Genomic DNA, 13,315 nt, shown 5'->3' on the forward strand with positions numbered 1-13,315 from the left:
CCGTGACGTGAGATGAGTGAAGTGAAGTGGCAACGTTGCACCATTTGCAAAACTCGCGGGCTTTTTGTTATCGGATTTGAAAACGATTGATAAAAATGAATTGCAAATCGAGCGATGTAAAAAAGATTTTTAAATAATTATAATTGATGATATTTTGAGTAATTTAAAAAATTTTTAGTCAATTTCATTGTTCTTTAACAAAACTTGGCAATCTGCATTCTAAATAATAATATTTTCTTGCTTACGAAGGGTTGATTTGGAAGTGCATATGCGATGGAAGAACGAAGTGAGTACTTCACATAAAAAAGTTTCATTTTATATTGAAATCATTAAAACGGATCTAAGAATAGTCCTTTCTGTACTTGAACGATTACTTACAGAACTACGCAAGAGAAAAGAAAAAGCCATAAATGAGAGCAACTACGAGCAAATATATACGTACTGCAAGGAATTGGGAGACGAACATACAAAAGTGGAAGAATATGAGGAAGCTCTGGCGGAGTATAAGGTTGTAAAGATGAATTAATGGTTAACAATTCTTACCCTTATAGAATCATACGAATGTTTTCTTCCAGGAAGCTGAACGTGCAGCTAAGAAACTTCAAAATAAATTATTCGTTGCGATTGCTAATCGCATGATAGGTGAAACGTTATGTAACATGGGTGAATTCGAGAAGGCAATAGCTCACCAGAAAGTATACTATAGTAAGTTATCGGTAATTCTTCCGTCTTTGAATAAGTATCGCATTGTTATCTGTTTCACGGTTGAATTCCTGTCTAGATTTTTCGAAGGAAGAAAATGACTTGGTTGAAGAACAACGAGCTTTGGCAACACTCGGCCGCACATATTTTGTCGAAGCCGAGAGCTTTTCTAATGAAGATCAAGATAAAAAAAAATGTCTACAGCTTTCGCGAAAATACTATTTGAAAAGTTTGAATATTTGTGATAGGTGAATTCGCTATGGAATCAATCATACTTGTCCTTTTTCGTCACCTTTTTCAACGTGTATGTTTTTACAGATTATCTCAGTCGAATAAATTGTCTCAGAGGGAGTTATCCGAAATGAAAGCTCGACTTTATCTAAACTTGGGTCTGATTTTGGAGTCTGAAGGCGATATTGATTCCGGCTTCGAGCACGTCGCGAAAGTATTTTTTTTTCAAGTCGTTCGTATTTCATCGAATTTTTAAACGCTCGCATTTTTTCACCGCGTATATTTTCCGCAGGCTATTAATATCTGCAAGCATTTGGAACTGTTGGAAATTTTGTGTCGATGTTACACAGCACAAGGATCGCTTTACCTAAAACACGGTGACACTTCGAATGCTATTTTAAATTACGATGCAGCTTTGAAAGTATCAGATCGCCTGGAAAGTCGTATTATATTCTCGTGCGAAATACTTCTACTAAAAGCAGATGTACGTGGCAAGTTTTCTGCAGTTTTTATTTTTTTCTTGATTATTTTTATGGTGAAAATCTCGTATATTATTTCAGGGTTTAATCGAATTGTCGGATTTTACCGGAGCTAAGAATGTACTAATCAAAGCTTACAAACTTAAAACTCCCGATATGAAGCTGAGAAACGAAATAGAAAAAAAATTGAAATTTCGTAAGATCGATAAAAATTATTTTCTTGTTCAGAAGATTAGTCATTTTATTGATGTACAATTTTTTCTTTCGCAGTTGTGAAAATTTGCAGAACTGAAAACAAATTACTAGAAATTTCCGAGGATGATTATAACTCGAAGAAATGTTTGAACGAAACTCTCGGTGACTGTTTCGCTAAACTGGAATGCTACAAAAAAGCCATCGAATACTATCGTAAAATGTTGGAGGTATTTTTGATAAAAGTTGATCATTTTCCAAACGTAACTTAGAAGTATGCGATAACTTTTTTTTGCATCGCAGTGTTCAGAAGCGTTGTGTTTGACGGGAAAAGATATCACTCCAGCTTATTATTCGCTTTCGCAAACTTACAAAGATGATGGTCAGTACGATATGGCTTTAAAATATTTTGAACGTCTGTTTGAAATTGAAAAGGATAATCCAGTCGAGGTACTTATTATTTGAAATAAATCATTATTATGATGTATGTTTACAATCGTAGGTTAATTTTTATTTTTCAAATAAATTTTTCAGGCTAGTAAAACATTATTAAATATAATCGAAGTACTCGAATTACGGAAGGAAGATTTCGACGTTATAATGGAAAAATATCGACAAGCATTATCGTTGGCAAAGAAGGCGGGTGATTTCAAAACTGAAGCTATTGTTCTAGGGAATATGATACTTTCTGAAAGAGCATACGGTCGAGAAGATTTAGCTAGTACAGTTTTTAAATTATTATTATTATGTTTTATAAGTATAATTACGATCAATCGCATTCTGATTTGTTCGTTTTTAATGTAGGTGAAACTCAGAAAGAGTTGGACGTCGTGAAGTGCTGTTTTTCGAACGAAGATAGCGAAATTATTTCAAACGCTTCGGGTGATGAGTCTGAATTCGATGTTGACTTGGAGGAGCTTTCGGGTAAAATTTGTTGAATTTCTAGAAATTACGTTTTTTTCTTTTTGTGGAATAAATAGTTTTAACATGTTCTATTATTAACAGACGTGAATACAGATACCGAAGATGACGTGACAGGCAGAGAAAAGCATTCTCGACGTAGAGTAACTAAATCATTTTTAATTCGTAGAAATGAAAAAGGCGAAACACCTTTACATGTGGCTAGCGCCAAAGGAAACTTACAGCTGGTTAGAAGCCTTCTCAAACAGGTACGCTTAAAAGCTTGAAAAAAAATTCTCAGAGGTTTAGAGTTTTGTTTTTTGTTGTGTGGATAATTTATAAGTACCTATCTAATACTCAGGGCCATCCTGTGAACGTTCCTGATGCAGCTGGATGGTCACCTTTGCACGAGGCGTGTAATCATGGTCAGGTAGAGGTGGCAAAGATTTTGATAGACGCCGGGGCTAATATCGACGATCGCGGGGGTCCTAATTGCGATGGAATTACTCCATTACACGATGCAGCTTCGTGTGGCCATCTAGAGGTTATTGATATGCTGTTAGATAACGGAGCTACGCCGTTAGCCCGCAATAATCAGGTATCGTGTTTGAATTTCAATAACAAAAGGCTAAAGAACGCACCTAATTATGAACTTTTCCAGGGAGAAACGGCGTTAGATTGCTTAATCGCTTGTAAACGAAGAGTCGAGTCTGAAGAAGGCGAACTAGATCCTGTCAAATTGGAGCATTTCAATAACGTCAGATCGCGATTAGAAGAGTGTCTCAGTAAAGGTGCGATTTTTTCTTCGGATCTCGTAAAATATCCGCGAGTATTTTCCATTGTTGCCTTCGTTATTACAAGTTTTTCATTTTTTTTCTCATGTAGTGGGCTACAACAGCAAAAAGAACACACCGAAGCAATGCGTCATCGATTCGAGAAGTCAGCGAACAGAAGATTCGAGAATTAGTCAGAAATTCGTCAACAATAGGTCGTTTGTGGCTAATAAAAAACGCAGTAATCCCGGTTCATTTGACGACACATTTAACAGTGGTGCAGATGAATATAAAGAAACTATGCAAGCATTACGACACGGTAATAAAAAAGAATGTCCTTCGTTATTGTCTGTAAGTAAGATGTAACTGTACTTTCTTTTCGTCTGTAAATTTTTCATAATTACAAGTTCCCTTCGTAACTTTGCAGGAACGACACGAGAAATCAAAAGCTCCCGCTTTATTGAGCAACGAAGACGTAGGCGATGATTGGCTGGAAAATGATCTAGAATTATCGAAAAGGCCTATAAAACGACGTTGCGAACAATCCGTGGAACATCAGCAAATTAAAACTACTAAATCAAAATCGGCTAAACCCAATACGTCGTATTCGACTCAGAAGAAAAATTTATCCACTCCTGTGTAAGTTGGAAATATTTTTTGATATTCGTAAATTAATTGCGCGTATTTGCAAACATTTTATTTAAATAATTCGTTTCATATTTTCACATTTATACGAACGTAGCAAATCAAACTGGGACGAAGCTTTCGATGATATAGATTTAGATGATTTAGATTTCGCAGTTTCTCCGCAAATATCGTCTACAAACTTTAATACTAATACTTTGGAGGAAGCCGCAACGTCGGAAAGTACCCACAACGATGGTTCATCCGCAGGAAGCGGTGTTTCAAATCCGAAGTAAAGTTTATTCATCTTTCGTCCACTTGTAATTTTAAATACAATTTCTGTAACGTTTCTGTTTAACAGTAGGAGCAATAAGATGAAACCCAAGTATCAAAAATCTCTGCTATCAGTTGGATTCAAACGATTTGATCCTTCAAGTCATAGCACTCAACAATCCGTGACCAATGCAAATATTTCCGGTAACGTCGAATTTAGAGAATCACCTGCAACGCCCCGAACACCCGCAACCAACCAGAGTATTAAAGTGCGCGTTGAAGGAAAACTATTCTTAGTTCCTGTTCCTATTGATTACTCTGACTTGAATATAAAATGGCTCGTATCGGAAGCAGCTAGAAGATATCAAAAGTAACTATACGCTGTAAAGTATCTTAAACTCTGGCTTGCCCGTGTACAACTCCATCAATTTTTCAGTTTAGAAGGTGTACTGCCTTTGCTGAGTTTGAGTACAGAAGATGGCGCCATACTCGACGAAAACGATCCTATATCTATTGTGGTTGGCAAAAATGAGATACAAGCAACCGCATTATCTTGGGATTTGGCTCCTCTCGTCGATCGGTATAGAGAAGCTTGCGCATCTTCCAATACCAGTAAGTTCTTCATCACTTTTTAAACAATAATTCGATTAGAATAAGGAATAATTATCACGGTTGAAAATATTTGCGCAGCGGTGGACGAATACTTGAGCATCCAATTAGACATATGCCAAGCGAACGCTTGCTTCCAGATCAAAGATGTTCCTGTTGCGTTGCAATGCTTGACTCCGGCTTTAAAAGCAATTTCGTATCATCAAAATTTACAGCGTATTTCCTTATGCGGTGTATTTCTGAGAAATACCGGATTCAAAGTAAGATTGATGAAAGTTGAATTCTTTTTTGCCAACTTTTTGCTAAAATCATATGTCTCCGTAGGTACTCGTCGACTCGATCACAAAGTTGACGCAATTACGATGTCTCGATGTTCGTTCAAATAATATCACTGCCGAAGGATTATCTTACTTTGTAATGGTTCTCAGTAAAAACGCATCGTTACAGGTTGATTTTTTTTTTTTAATTTTCATTCCTAATTATCGCTTTTCAGCTAGATGTGTTTTAATTGTCTGTCGTAATTTTATAGAATTTAGAAGAGTTGGACTTGAGTTATAATCCATTGGGTGGTGATTGTGTCCATCAACTGGCAAATTTAACTCGACATCTTGTCCGTTTACGCGTTTTAATTCTGAAATCGATTGGATTGATTTCGCAATCACTGTATGAAGCATCCAACTTCAACTTAGGTACGAAGGACTTTTTGAATTGATATTACATAATTATATGATTAATTTTATGAATTTTATCGTATTTGTAATTTGAAATGAAATGCCGCTTTGCAGAATTTGTTGAATATTTAGATGTGAGCAATAATCCTCTTGAACGAGAAGGATCTGCCAAATTTTTGTCTGCGTTAGATTCGAACAAAATTAAATTCCTGGACATGTCACGCACCGGAGGAACCGAAGTGTTCAGAGAATGTCTGTTATTTCTGGATCGAGGCTATTTGGATATGTTGGAAACTTTAAAATTAGCCGATTTGGACATCAACGATAACGACGTCCAGCAATTAATTCAGTAAGTAGCAATGGTGAAAAAATCCTACATTTTGGATGAATTTCTCGTCGAAATTTCAGAAAATGCTTGTTTTTTTAAACCAAATTTTCTAGTGAAAAAAACTTTTCTTTCGGACAAAATTTGCAGAAAATTTTGCTTTTTCGTCGCAAAAACTGTACCTTTTTGGTCGAAATTTCAAAAAGTAAGAAATTAGTTGTTCATCAACAAAATATCTTACTTTTTTCATAAAATTCAAAAATGCCTGTTTTTTTAATCAAAATTGCCAGAAAGTGTTGTGTTTTTTTGCTGAAATTGCCAAAAAAAATGTTTCTTTTTGGTGAAAACTTTTCAAAACAGCCGATTTTTTCTGTCGGAATTTGCCAAGTCTTGTTTTATTTTCAATCAAAGTTTGCGGAGAGTCTCGCTTTCAGATGGCAAAAATCTGCTTTTTGTCAAATTCGCTACAAAATGTTGTTTTTTTTGCCAAAATTCCGAAAAGATCTGTTTTTTATGTTACAGTTTGCCAAAGTTTCGAGAAAATCCAACATTTTCAAAATTTTAGGAAGGTTAAGACTTGTTTTATGTCGAAATTGTTCGGAAGTTTTGTTTTGCATCCAAAATTGTGAGGAATTCTTACATTTTGACGTACAATTTTTGGGTATTCTAACAACTTAACAAGAGAACCTCTTGAGGTGTCACTCTCCGATTTGAACGGGACCGCGATTTTTGGAAAGAGCATAGTCTAAAACCCCCAAAACCCAATTTTCAGCTGCACAAGTTCATTTTTCGATTTTCGGCGAATTTTTGAAAATTCAAAATTTACAGTTTTTGGCGATTTATGCTTTTTTAAAAAAAGTACGTACTTGATCAATAAAAATGGTCAAAATAAGTCCCAAAACTAATATTAATTACCCAAATCCAAATTTCACCATTTACAGCCATTCTGGAGTCTCCAGCGCGATTTTTCAAATTCTCCAGAATTTTGAATTTGCTCCAGAAGGCGTGAATATGAAGTTGGGCAGCTAAAAATCGAGTTGTGTATTATACTCGACCTGTCTAACAAGTGTATCTACATTTGAGCCGATTTTGGGAGTAACACCTCAAGAGTGGTTTTTTGACCAGCTTTTTTCAAAATTAAAAAAAACAAAAAAAATCAGAAGATAACCTTTTGTGAGGAAATTATTGAAATTTGCGCGAATCGCTGTATTTTGTCCGTAACCAACTCCTCAAATCAAAATCTCACAATTTCCAACCATTCTGGAGCCTCCAGCGCGATTTATCAATTTCTCCAGAAAGCGTGAATATGCAGTTGGGCAGCTAAAAATCGAGTTGTATATTACACTCGACCTGTTTAACGAGTTTATCCACATTTGAGCCGATTTTGAGAGTGACACCTCAAGAGTGGTTTTTTGAGGTGTCACTCTCGCTCCAAAACGGCTGGAAATGGTAGAATTTGCGCTCCGGGGGTTAGTTCTTGAAGAAATGCAGCGATTCGCGCAAATTTCAAAAATTTCCTCACACACCGGTTATCTTTTGATTTTTTAATTTTGAAAAAAGCTGGTCAAAAAGCCACTTTTGAGGTGTCATTCTCAAAATCTGCTCAAATGTGGATAAACTCGTTAAACAAGTCGAGTGTGATATACAACTCGATTTTTAGCTGCCCAACTTCATATTCACGCCTTCTGGAGCAAATTCAAAATTCTGGAGAATTTGAAAAATCGCGCTGGAGACTCCAGAATGGCTGGAAGTGGTGAAATTTGGATTTAGGTAATTAATATCAGTTTTGGGACTCATTTTGACCATTTTTATTGATAAAGTACGTACTTTTTTAAAAAAGCATGAATCGCTAAAAACAGTAATAATTTTGAATTTTCAAAAATTCGCCAAAAATCGAAAAATGAACTTGGGCTGCTGAAAATGTCAAAATTTTGTTTTGGGGGTTTTAGACTATGCTCTTTCCAAAAATCGTGGTCCCGTTCACATCGGAGTGTGACACCTCAAGAGGGTTCCTTAAGGAGTAGTCGTTTGGGAAATACTAATTTGAAAATCAGATTCGAGAATTCATTAGGTCGGGAGATTGTGGCAGAATCCAACTTTTGATATGAACGCACCTAGAGAGTGATAAAGGATAAAAATCTCAATTATCGAAATAGGCTCCTGTGAGGTGTTTTGTCGTACAGACCTTATTCCTTCAAACCACCACTTCGCTTAAACACGTTTTCTTCGTAACCCCAAATTATTTCCTATTAATTCTCATTGTAATCAAATTTTGGATTTTTCACAGATCGTTGAAAAAAGCCGACCAGATTTCAAACCTAGATCTCTCCTGTAATACGAAGATTTCAGACTGTTCTCATACGGTTATATCAGAACTGAAAAATTTGAAAGAATTAAATTTAGCCGGATGTTCTCTGTTAACAGCATCGAATCAACTCATTTTGCCATTTTGTGGTCTCACATTGTCCAGCGAATACCACGAAAATACGTTCAGAGAAGCGCCGTATAATTTAATAGTGAATTAAGAAGCGCGAAGTATGTTCAGCTACCTTATTTGAGCTTGTAGAAACACGAAAAAAATATATACACGTGTTTCATACGACTGATAAATTTTACTTCGTTATTATAACAAAAAAAAAAAATTTAATTAATAAAAATTAAATTCTTTGCGTAGATTATTTTGAATTTAACATGTCGTTAATGCTTTCAAAACAGTGTAAATAAAAAAAAATAATAATAAACTATGAAAAATGAAAAAAAAAACGAAACTCGAAAAGCAACGCTATTTACACGCAAAAATGAATGATGAAAAAAGAAAAAAAAATGGTCTAAAAATTACTTAGCATTACTGATGCGTTGTATTCACGACTCCGAAATACTCTGAGAGCTACGACGACGATGTCGAAACATCATGTTGAGAAGAATCTAACAATCGAAATTTTTTGTCGCGAGAACATCATTATACCTATCGATTTTTAGATTAGGCCTAAAGTATAAACACGATAACTAATTCAGGTTACCAAAATGCTCTTTCGAAGTTGACTGTTTCAAGCTTAGTATATAAAATAACTATGAGACACAAAAATCAAAAAAAAAAAACAATAGCTACAAAATAATTGAAATAAAAAACCAGGATTTTCAAAAATAAAATGAGAAACGCTGAATTAAATCCTTTTAAGTTAACCTTCAAAACTAGTATTTTTCTTGGATTTCTTCGCTTTCTTTTTGGAAAGAGTCTTCTGAAGATACACCATGTGTGGGAAATTCTAATGCTTCTCTAGAGCTATGCTCGGCTTGCTGATTATCGGACTCTTGCGTAGTCGTTGCAGCTGAAAAGCAACACATTAATCAAGATGTGAATAATGAATTAATAATTAAAGAATTAAAATACGAGCACTCACAATCAAAATTTTCATTTTTGATTTTTTCGGCGTTGTCTTTATCATCTTGCGAATCAGTGGTATTCACTACAATTTCTTCTGCAAAATTTACAATCAAAATACATAAATCGAAAAACGGATGCAAATTGATCGGTTAAAACTTACCAAGCATTTCCGTCAAGGAACGTGACCCATATGTAATCTGCAGGCCTATGCGATTCAAAAAGTTCAGCGGTTCCTTGAGATCTTTGCACAATAATTTATCAAAATTTGCAGGTTTCCCAGCAAAATAATCGTCCTGAATTTCATTAGAAATGTCGAATAAATCCTCGATTAAGTAGTTCATTTCCTCTAAAGTACTTTTATTGGCGCATTTCATAAAGTCCTCCACCCATGCGTGATTACTCGGGTGTGATAGTAGTTGTTCCCATCGTACACTAGTTGCCAACTCTTTCCAATCTTTTGTGTTAATTTCGTCAGGTTTGCAGAATAATTCGATTCCTTCTAATATGTTGAGCAACTTTACTGTGATTATCAACGGGTCTGGTTGTTTCTGAAAACAGAAAAGTAAATTCGTTATTATTACCGAAAGAATGCATCCATCACCAGATGAAAAAAACCATAAACGTACACGTTGTTCTTCTTCTTTCTTAATAAAGGAGGCCGGATCAGACTCCTATAAAAATAAAATGAATTAATAAGATATCCACATTATTAAAATCGATGTCATTCTTCAAAAATTTTAACAAAAGAACAAAAGTAGTAAACTTGAGATAAGATTGGAAAACTTACTTCTGTTTGGTAATCTGCGAATTCTGTTTGCATTTCTTCGAAAACGATTTTTTTCAGTATACTGTCGAGGATTTGTCCGTCTTTGAAACGTTTGAACTCTTTTCCAGCGGCTGAATTCTGAAAAAATAGGTATACCTACATAATTATAAGAAATTACGTTTTTCAGGAGTACCTAACTATTCAACATCCAGAGATCTTTCGACTGCGCGAATAGATTTCAATTTACAAAAATACAAATAACTATAATCGGATAATCAACATTCGAAAAACGTTTGCATAAAAAAAATCATATCATTAGGTACCATAATTCTCTCATCGAATACAAATTCCGTTGACATGGAAGTACTGCTACTGCTAGGCGTACTGGAGGCCGCAGAGTTGGAAACAACAGGAACTTTAGAATTAGTGGCCGAAGTAGTTACAGCTAAATTTACACTAGGTGTTGTTGAGGGGCCACTTAATGGGACGGATGCTATCGAACTTTTCGTATCCTAAAAATCAAATTTTCAAGCATAAAAAGGATGCGAGTAATCATTTTTCATGAATTTGCACGAAATATTAACCTCCGACGAAGAATTATTTTCCGACTGTGGTAACTTATCCAACTTCTCATCACCGTTCGCTTCGGAATCGAATTTTGTATTAAAATCATCCTGAAAAGAAAAATTACAAATCAATTTTTTAATCATCTCACTCCAAAATTGAGATAGTTCACCTACCATTTACAAAAGGATTGGCTAACACAGATGGTTTCAGTTTTACAGTTTTACTGGCACTGTTACCAAAAGTAACAGAAGTTACAGTAAGGTCAGTATTCGCATCAGGAATCAGGATCAGTCAACAAGGTTGATGGTTTCAAAACACTTCTACTGGTACCAAAAACTGCAACAAGCAAAGAATCGATGAATTAATTGGGTTTAATACGACTTTATTCGTATTTAATACCAGGATTAGTTAACAACTTTGCACATTCAACGGAGAACAAATATCGACAGTACGATTAGAGCCAAATAAATCGGTTGTTTCATCAAATGACAAAATCGTATTACTATTTTTAGGTTCTTGATTACCTTCTGGTTATTCTTTTTTATCGTTGTTTAGAGGAATTTCATCGTCCAATAATCCAATTAATTATCTTATTATCTGCGAAAAATGAGTAGGTAAGTAATCAATAAATGCATAATGGATCCTACTAGTACAATAAAGTGATTTTTGAGGTTTATTTCCCGAGCAGAGTGAGGGAAGTAATTAAAAATCATCGAAAATCACATTATTTCACTACCTAGTTGAATAACATATTTTATCCAAACGTGGGAAGAATGTATTACGAAAACATACTATTTTAATGATAATAAAAACCTAGTTTTATATATGTATTATAAGTACGGGTACATGTGTAATTTTCTTTGAATAATCTTTTACACAATATATGTAAGTCTTATAATATGTACATCATGTTCAGCAGAACCATAAGGTTGTAAAGATGAATTAATGATTAACGAGTCTTACCCTTTCGTAATACAAATGTTTTCTTCCAGGAAGCCGAACGTGCAGCTAAGAAACTTCAATAATAAAATTATTCGTTGCGATTGGCGATTGCTAATCGTATGATAGGTGAAACGTTATGAACATGGGTGAATTGGAGAAGGCAATAGCTCACCAGAAAGTCAGAAAGTATACTATAGTAAGTTATCGGTAATTCTTCCGTCTTTTCTCAGCCCCATTTTAACCGATTTTGAAAATTGTTCAGGATGTTATGTATATCCTTAGTAGGTATCCCCACAAAAATTTTCAACCCCCTCCCCTCATATTTACCCCTCGAACCCTCCCTTTTCCCTGTTGCCTGCAAAAACCAACTACAGCGGAACAGCGCTGCAAAGAGCACCCAGCGGGATAAATTGGCGTTACACAGGATATTTTGCCAAGATGGCTGCCAACTGGTTGTCTTAAGGCTCGCAGGTCCAGTGTCTAAAAAATAATTTACAATGGTTAACGGTAAAATAATGACGTCTTCTAGTTGGATAAAATCGATATGTACTATGATAGGTAAGAAATATTTCTTTTGCGTTTCAGCGATTCACTCCGTTAATAGCGAAATAATGTATCATTTAACATTTAACAGTTTGTCTTTGTCCAATAAGAATATTAAAAATAGGACTAGGTATCTATGATCCACCGTATGGCATATTGTGCATGTTATCCTGTTATATTGATGTTGCAGGAAGTCCGATTACTTCTGCAATGCTCGCGACAACCTATATTGGCATGAGAGCATATGATTATTTTTTTCCGTCCCAAGCTTGGTTGGATCTTAAGGAAACCCTGGACAGAGTAAGTTCGATTTCAAAGAAAACCCTGGACGAAACAAGTTCGATTCCACGCCGTGATGTATAATTAGGATGAAGTCTATTTGTAGTAGCATTGAGGTGTGCTCACCGATGTATTTATTTTCAATGTTATCCTTTATTTCATAGTAAGATGTGGATCTGATCCAGTTTTGTGTACTTAATGATATGTTTTTAATTATATCTCATAAAGATTATCATCGGGTATATTGTGTAGATTTTTTTATGCTGTTATTATTTTGACTGAGAGAAGCCATAGAATTGCAGGGCAATGCTTCGGAATTTGACTGATCGATTTTTGAGCAATGACAATTATATACCTACTGATGTAGTTTAAGTTGAGGAACACGAATATGAAAACTGAAAATTGAGTTGGAGGCAGAGGCACTGGAGGGGTTTGGACGAGAGTAGCATAAAATTGGACTTATATTCGTGTTTGGGCCTGGGGTGTTCGAGTCATATGGAAATGACACCAACATTATGAAAATGACTCAACTTTCAAAAAAGTAAAAATTTAGGTGGGGCAGAGGCACTGGAGGGTTGTGGATGAGGATAATATTGAATTTGACTTCATATTCGTGTTCGGGGGGGGGGGGGTTCGATTCATACGGAAACGACACCTCGTTTACCAAAAACAATAATTTACACAGGAATCCATTTTTACTCCCTCTGTAAGACGTTTTTTCAATTTTTGACCACGGCCCACCTCAAATTTTTTTTTGAAAAAAATATATGTTTTTTACGGGTCAAAAAAACACACTTAAAAATGCTATTCCCATTTTTGTGCCGAATCATGGCCATCGCTAAAACGGGTAAACAAAGCTAAAAAAAAATCCATTTTGAGGGGAAAATATGGTGGAGGGGGGGTGAAAATTTTTGTGGGGCTACCTCTTTTGGATGTTTACAACATACTGAAAAATTTTAAAAATCGGTTCCCATGGGGCTGAGAATTTTTTACTGTAATTTCATAGAAGGGGGGGTTTCTCAAAAACGAGGGAGGGGTCTGGGGGTCTGAAACT

The 13,315-nt window shown here is 35.3% G+C and overlaps 2 protein-coding genes and 1 long non-coding RNA gene across 4 annotated transcripts; 2 read left to right on the forward strand and 1 right to left on the reverse strand.

Moving 5' to 3' along the window:
• Window positions 1-84: 84 nt before the first annotated feature.
• LOC135839801 (tonsoku-like protein) lies at window positions 85-8,469 on the forward strand. The gene is made up of 24 exons (XM_065356010.1): window positions 85-286; window positions 381-508; window positions 576-705; window positions 782-950; window positions 1,021-1,147; window positions 1,226-1,417; window positions 1,494-1,608; window positions 1,683-1,834; window positions 1,908-2,054; window positions 2,139-2,325; window positions 2,409-2,528; window positions 2,610-2,773; window positions 2,866-3,102; window positions 3,166-3,295; window positions 3,390-3,628; window positions 3,705-3,916; window positions 4,020-4,193; window positions 4,263-4,544; window positions 4,611-4,786; window positions 4,865-5,043; window positions 5,108-5,230; window positions 5,313-5,472; window positions 5,569-5,803; window positions 8,067-8,469. The coding sequence occupies exons 1-24, from the start codon at window positions 274-276 to the stop codon at window positions 8,302-8,304; spliced, it is 4,029 nt and encodes a 1,342-aa protein (XP_065212082.1). The 5' UTR covers window positions 85-273; the 3' UTR covers window positions 8,305-8,469.
• LOC135839802 (uncharacterized) lies at window positions 8,372-11,670 on the reverse strand. Of its 2 annotated transcripts, none has more exons than XM_065356012.1 (10): window positions 11,461-11,670; window positions 11,022-11,094; window positions 10,671-10,833; window positions 10,515-10,604; window positions 10,254-10,442; window positions 9,952-10,068; window positions 9,791-9,835; window positions 9,325-9,712; window positions 9,181-9,255; window positions 8,372-9,108 (listed from the first exon to the last, which is right to left on the reverse strand). In XM_065356012.1, the coding sequence occupies exons 3-10, from the start codon at window positions 10,671-10,673 to the stop codon at window positions 8,972-8,974; spliced, it is 1,044 nt and encodes a 347-aa protein (XP_065212084.1). In that variant the 5' UTR covers window positions 10,674-10,833; window positions 11,022-11,094; window positions 11,461-11,670; the 3' UTR covers window positions 8,372-8,971. The 2 variants fall into 2 exon arrangements, with proteins under 2 accessions (XP_065212084.1, XP_065212083.1); XM_065356011.1 differs by having other exon boundaries at window positions 9,181-9,258; window positions 11,461-11,635.
• Window positions 11,671-11,724: 54 nt separating this feature from the next.
• Window positions 11,725-12,503, forward strand: LOC135839803 (uncharacterized). Its single transcript, XR_010557646.1, has 2 exons — window positions 11,725-11,997; window positions 12,173-12,503. It is a non-coding gene; the product is annotated as an uncharacterized LOC135839803 (long non-coding RNA).
• Window positions 12,504-13,315: the final 812 nt, after the last annotated feature.

The sequence above is a fragment of the Planococcus citri genome, chromosome 3, assembly GCF_950023065.1.
Source record: "Planococcus citri chromosome 3, ihPlaCitr1.1, whole genome shotgun sequence".
Taxonomy (NCBI): domain Eukaryota; kingdom Metazoa; phylum Arthropoda; class Insecta; order Hemiptera; family Pseudococcidae; genus Planococcus; species Planococcus citri.